This window comes from Trachurus trachurus (genome assembly GCF_905171665.1).
Source record: "Trachurus trachurus genome assembly, chromosome: 13".
NCBI lineage: Eukaryota > Metazoa > Chordata > Actinopteri > Carangiformes > Carangidae > Trachurus > Trachurus trachurus.
Window position 1 is genome coordinate 36561491 of NC_139892.1, and position 7346 is coordinate 36568836.

General features: G+C 44.4%; 1 protein-coding gene across 1 annotated transcript; it reads left to right on the top strand.

The window, feature by feature from the left end:
- Positions 1-458: 458 nt before the first annotated feature.
- On the top strand, positions 459-7070 carry LOC310996387 (piggyBac transposable element-derived protein 4-like; the record flags this gene model as incomplete). Its single annotated transcript, XM_083985763.1, has 2 exons — positions 459-628; positions 5618-7070. 2 exons carry the CDS (start codon positions 459-461, stop codon positions 7068-7070), a joined length of 1623 nt encoding a protein of 540 aa, XP_083841889.1.
- Positions 7071-7346: the final 276 nt, after the last annotated feature.

Here is a 7346-nt window from a genome sequence, read left to right on the forward strand (position 1 = left end):
TTTAAAAAAAAATGTGATATGATATTTTTTCCATATCGCCCACCCTGCTACTAGGCTACTGCTGCTGTCTTGGCCACTTTTGGACAATACATCTTTCTCTCAATGAGTTTTTTGGTTTTTCCCCTGGTTTAGTTTTAAAAAGTTTTTTTTTCTGACAATGAACTGGGGGAGAGTCTGTTGTGTCTGCGCTACACCCTCTACACTCCAGAGCAGAAGGGGGCGGTGATGCTGCTAATGCTGGATGCCGCCCGCCGAACAACAACAAGAAGAAGAAGCTGCAGCAGCTGCAGCGAATCACACGGTAGGAGGCGCGGCGCGCGGCAGCGGTTGTTTTGCTGTACTGCTGCGTCCATACTATAATATAATACATCCATGGTCCATACAGTCTATTTATATGACCGCGTCGTTCATTTCCAGCGAGTCTCTCTAACAACAACAACAACAACAACAACAACAGGATGAGCACACAGGTTCGAGAGAGACGTGTGGCGGCTGCAGAAGCTCTGAAGCTGCTGCAGAGCGACGCCGACTGCTCCGTCTTCGTCCACGAGTCTTCATCAGAGGACGAAGACCTCCTGTGTCCCGACAACACACTAGACAAAGACTACCGTCTTCCATCATCGGAAAGGTATGGAGTGTCCTATAAATGTTGTATTTATTTATCCTAACTAACTAACTACCGCAGTAAAGTGAGTCATTGTTTGATTTTCTTTGCGCCCGAACTAGAGTAACTACGGTAGGCACGGTCCTACCACCCCCATGATTAACTCTTTGACCTTACGTAAAATAAATTCCTTCAAACATGTGCTCCTCATTTCTTTTGCATATTGTTCCTTGGGTCTTACTCTACTTGTGGTATCATTTTGGTGAGTTTTTACTGGAGCAATGTGGAGAAAAATTATTTAAAAAATCCACCCATAATGACTGAACTCCATTTACAGTATGCTGAATTTTGACCTTATGTAAAATACATTCCTTCATACATGATGTGCTCCTCATTTCTTTTGCATATTGTTCCTGGGGTCTTACTCTACTTCTGGAATCATTTTGGTGGCATTTTACTGGACGCAATGTAGAGAAAAATCTGATTAAAACCACAACTCATGATTAACTCCATTTACAGTATGCTGAACTTTGACCTTATGTAAAATAAATTCCTTCATACATGTGCTCCTCATTTCTTTTGCATATTGTTCCCGGGGTCTTACTCTACTTCTGGAATCATTTTGGTGAGATTTTACTGTAGGAACGTGGAGAAAAATCTGATTTAAAATGGTCAACATACTGTAAATGGAATTAATCATGAGGCTAGTTTTAATCAGATTTTTCTCTACATTGCTACGGTAAAATGCCACCAAAATGATACCAGAAGTAGAGTAAGACCCCAGAAACAATATTCAAAAGAAATGAGGAGCACATGTATGAAGGAATTTATTTTACGTAAGGTCAAAGTTCAGCATACTGTAAATGGAGTTGAGTCATTATGGTTGGGATTTTTTAAATGATTTTTCTCCACGTTGCTACAGTAAAATGCCACCAAAATGATACCAGAAATAGAGTAAGACCCCAGAAACAATATGCAAAAGAAATGAGGAGTTAATCATGAGGGTGGTTTTAATCTGATTTTTCTCTCCACATTCAGTCAGTGAAATATAACCTATAAAATAATATATAAAATATAACATCATCATTTTGGATGTGATTTTTCTCCACATTCCTCCAGTAAAAGTATGTATCTTTTAGGACCTTCACTTTGCTCAAGGATCATGCCTATTGTTGTTACTCTAGTTCGGGCGCAACGAAAATCAAACAACGGCTGACTTCACCACTCACTCGCAAACAGCGGCTCACTTTAACGCGGTAACTAACTAACTTTTCACTTACCCTTTCGTTCGTTTTTCTTGTCTTCTTTTTATTTCTCTCTCTTGGTCTTCTTCTTCTCGCATATAAAAAACAACCGGTGCATCAGCAATAATAGTCCCCGGTAATTATTTGTATTTGCTGCGTTTTTTTGTTTGCACTGGCGTTTCTTTTTATTTGCATGTTTGTTTTTGGTTTTGCATCATTCCTGTGTTTTCAGCGCATTTGCCCATGTCAGCCACCGCAAATTTGACATATTTAATTTTAAATAACACAATGGTAACTTTTCCTGGTAATTAGTTACCTTTATAATGGCGCGTTTCCACTAGCGCGCTTCGGCTCGGCTCGGCTCGGCGCGCTATTTGCGTGTTTCCACTAGCACGCAGTACCTGCAACCAGGTACACTTTTGGTATCACCTCAGCCCTGGTTCCAAGCGAGCCGAAGCATTACTAAAACGTGACGTCAGCCGACTGCCTTCCACTGATTGGCCGATGAGTGTCGTCACTGGAAGCGTCATAACCGCGCGACGACCGACAACAGAAATGTTCCTGCTGAAGCCTGTTATTACCTAATACATCCATGGTTATTACCTACGTGACTTTATTAAGTTTTAATATTTTTTCATGCGAGAAAGTAACTGTTTAGATCCCCAGTGTGCGGTTAGTTTATCCAAACGACGGCTGTTTAGAAGTTTGCCCCGATGTTTTTGGGAGAAGTGAAGCTCCAGGTCCGAGCAGCGACCGCAGCAGCCCGGCTCCTGACGTGCTCCGCCGGCCAGCCTACCACCGTCACCCCGAGGAGAACAGACCGCTAATTAACTTTCCCGATGGCTTTTAGAGGTTTACCACCGGCTGGTTAAACTCTTTTTAGGGGATAAATGTTGGTCTCATTGATGAAATCTAACAATTGTGGCTGTAGCAGCAGTTTGTTTGTGGTTAGACAGAAGAGCAGCACTGCCTTGGGGTCTGTACGCACAGAAAACACCACATTTACATCAATAAATAAATGTTTTACAATGAACCAGGCCGATCTCAGAGCTGGCAAGACTCTCCGGTAAGGCATATTGAACGGTTAAATGCCGTGGGTATTTCAGATTCAGCTTGCATCAGCTCTCACTGCTTTACAGGCAGCTGTGCCGTGTATGTGTGTGCCTGGCCGTTTAACGTGTTGACGTGTTCAATACTTATTTTCCCCGTTGTATATATCTCATCGTATGTGTGTGTGTTGACTTCCCCAGCACAGTTATGTATTTATTTTCTTTTTACCATGTTTCTTTCACAGTGATGATGATGATGATGATGATGAGCCAGGACCTGCAGCACCTAAAAAAAAAAAACCTGATAGACAGCCAGTTCCAGTAGTTTTCCAGAACAGATACCGAAACCGTACCGAGAACCGTGGCCAAAAACCGAGGTACGTATCGAACTGTGGGCTACCTGTACCGTTGCACCCCTAGTGCTCACTGGAGCTTTCAGGAGTTTAGAAATGCGCCTGTAACCTTTTACCCATCATGCAATGCTTCTTGTCTGACACCTTGGTGGTGAGAAACCTTTTTAAAGGCATCATTCAGGACTAAACACGGCTGATATTACTCTGCACTGATAGGGGACAGGATGACTTTCTAAATACTGACAGACTCCAGCTGCTTCCTTGGCTTTCCAAACCTTTTTGCCCCTCCTTTTCTTCATGTGTTCCATACTTCTTCCCTGTGTCATTTCACTTTATTACACATAACTTAATTTATGGACATTAAAGGAGAATTCCGGTCATTTTTGACCCCTAAATCATTGTCCTGATGGTCACCCAGTGTTGGGGGGAGCAAAAAACGCGACTAAAATTGATGCAGGCGAACCGGAGTTACACCATGGTGAGACGGCGCTAGGGATAGCCACAACGCTTAAGTATGAGGGCAATTTTTTCAACCACAACAAACACTCAAAAAACAATCAAATATCTATGGTACATGACTGGAATCCTTATGACACACAACTGAACTCGTAAACTGTACAGTTATACACAAATTCGCCGAAATAACCGTTATCAATCAGAGACCTGTAATTGATGTTTTTTCTGATCATCGGAGGCCAACTGATCAATAAAATATTCTTGAATATCTAAAACAAAGCACAAGTTGTTGTTTTTATTCATGTAGCCTGTCCACATGATTAAATATCCCGCTGCTGGCTTGCTAACGTCAGCACGCATAACGTACCGGAATGTTATATTGTTTATGATACAGTCTCTTATCTCTCTGTTACTCTAATCTTTCCTGCTAATCGCTCAAACAAATGATTAATTACTAAATTAATATTGGTATTCATGTAAGATACCTTAATCAGTTACTGGGGGGCACTAAACATCACAAATGCAGCCTATTTATGATGCTGTCATAGAGAATCAGTTTACTATGACTGACACATGTCACCGCAGCAATGGCGCCGCTGCAAGATGGCGGCATACACAAATCGCTCACCGAATTCGTGTATGCCGAGTATAAACTTTGTGTTTTTGCATGTAATCACTCACCTCAGACAGCCGAACTCTGAAACGTCCTGGAAAGACATTACCAGGGGCGGAGTGGCCATTGGGACAACCGGGAGATTTCCCGGTCGGGTTGGGCCGATGGTGGGCCGGTGCGGTCAGAATTTTCCCGGTAGATTTTGGTGCCCCACTCCGCCCCTGGACATTACAATCCGATCACGGAGCGCCTTCTCCCCGCCACAGAAACAAACACTTTTATCCTTGTTGTGATGATTTCTTTACTAAAATAAACGGTCGGAGATATTTTGGATATTACCACTGCACTGCTCCACCGTTTATTTTAGTAAAGAAATCATCACAACAAGGAAAAGTGTTAGTTTCTGTGGCGGGGAGAGCAGGCGCTCTGTGATGGGATAGTAATGTCTTTCCAGGATGTTTCAGAGTTCAGCTATCTGAGGTGAGTGGCTACATGCAAAAACACACAGTTTATACTGTTTATACTCAGTATAACCGTACAGTTTATGAGTTCAGTGGTGTCTCTAAGGATTCCAGTCATGTACCAGAGATATTTGAGTTTTTTTTTTGAGTGTTTGTTGTGGTTGAAAGAATTGCCCTCATACTTTAGCGTTGTCGCTAGCGCCGGGTAGCCATGGTGTAACTCTGGTTTGCCTGCATCAATTTTAGTTGCGTCGTTTTTTGCTCCCCCCAACACCGGGTGACCATCAGGACAACGATTTAGGGGTCAAAAATGACCGGAATTCTCCTTTAATGTTTGGACTTCTTTGTATGTGTGCGACTGTGCGTTACTTGGGTAGATGCCTTATTTTCCCCGCTGTATATATCTCATTGTGTGTGTGTGTGTGTAATTTGACTTCCCCAGCACAGTTATGTATTTATTTTATTTTTACCATGTTTCTTTCACAGTGATGATGATGATGATGATGATGATGATGATGATGATGATGATGAGCCAGGACCTGCAGCATCAACATCTAAAAAGAAACAAACTGATAGACAGCCAGATCCAGTAGTTTTCACACCCCCCAAGTTACCACGTCAACCAGGCCCAGCGGCACCTCCCCTTACCCCTACCCAGAAGAAAATACGCTCCACTCAGGGAACTTCTTCCCCAGCTAAGAAAAAGCCTAGAAATGGGTTGATAACACCTGCAGAGGGGGCGGACAGATGGCATGACAAGGAGAAGGAGGACATCCAACCCGACCCCCCCAGATTCAGACCCCTCAGGACCCCTGGACCCACATTTGATACCACCAGACCATGGTCTCCCACGGACCTCTTCCGGCTTTTCTTCTCCGCTTCCGTTGTCAAGAGAATAATAGAGAACACCAATGCCAACGCTGCCAGAAGAAAGCTAGCTGGGTTGGCTTTCAAGTGGGACGTGCTCACGGATACGGAGTTTAACACATTTTTAGCCATTATCATTTTCACCGGCCTCGTGTCAGTCCACCACAGGTCCGATTACTGGAGGACGAGCTGGCCGTACAACTTCCGTTTCCCCAGGGAGAAGATGACACGGTCCCGCTTTGAGTCAATTCTGTGGTCCCTTCACATGAGCAATCCGAAAGAAGATGAAGAAAATGAAAAGAAAAGGAACACTCCCGAGTTCGACAGACTTTTCAAGATAAAGCCCCTCTACACGGAGATGGTGAACACCTGCAAGGCCTTGTTCCAGCCGCACCAGAATCTGTCCATCGATGAGCGGATGGTCGCCAGCAGAGCTCGCATCAGTTTCAGACAGTATATCAAGAACAAGCCCAAAAAGTGGGGATACAAACTCTTTGTGCTGGCCGATTCGTCGACAGGCTACACGTGGAATTTCTCTGTGTACTCGGGCAAAAAGTATTTCGCCACAGCGGACTCGGAGAGCCTGAGCTACTCCGCTGTGATGGACCTTCTGACGGTTCCTCTCATCGGCAGCGGCTACAAGTTGTTCACAGACAACTGGTACACGAGCCCCACTCTCTTCAACGATTTGGTCCAGAAGAACATCGGCTGTTGTGGGACCATGAGGAAAAATCACTCCGGCCTCCCACAGACCGAGATCAACGCGCTGCCCAAAAGGCCCGAGAGGGGGGACCTCCGTTGGATCAGAAGCGGCGACCTCCTCTTCGTGAAGTGGATGGACACGAAGGAGGTTCCGATGTGCTCGTCGCTGCACCAGGCCTACAGCGGACAAACGGTGGACAGGAGAGTAAAGGAGGGTGGCGTGTGGATCAACAAGCCCATTCCCGTTCCCGACTGCATCCTGGACTACAATAAGAACATGGGGGGTGTGGATTTGTCCAACGCACTGATTGAAAATTACACCGTCCGACACAAGACAACCAAGTGGTACAAGACTTTTTTTTACCACTTCTTGGACATCGCTGTAGTCAACAGTTACCTCTTACACAAGGAGCTGTTCAAGATCAGGCAGGACCCCGGCCGGACGAGGCCCCTCACCCACAAGACCTTCAGAGAGCAGCTGGCCAAGGAGCTGCTGGAGCTGGCTGAAGACGACCCGGACACCACACCGGCCGCGCCCCCATCCACCTGCATGCCCGCATTCTTTAAAGGCGAGGACTCGAGGACGAGGAAGCACTGCAGGAGGTGCATCGAAACTGGAAAACCCAGGGTGAAAACAGCAGCGTTCTGCAGCAAGTGTAATGTTCCTCTCTGCCTCTCCTCAAAAAAGAACTGCTTCCAGCTGTGGCATGACGGACTGTGACTTCCACAACAGTGTAAATAGTTGCTTTCATTTTTTGTGCCTTTTTTTTGGTTAGTTGTATGTGCATTTATATAGAAATATACTCCGTTAACACTACAGAAACTTTTTTATTGTATTGTTCCAGAATTATATAAGTAAATCTTCATTTGGATTTAACTTCCAGTTGCGTTGTGTGGTCATTTTTGGAGTATGTTTCTTTTTTTTTTCTTTTTTTAGGAAAACCTAAAAAAAAATTCATTTGTGCTTTGTGCCATCTTCATGTATTCTTCATCAATA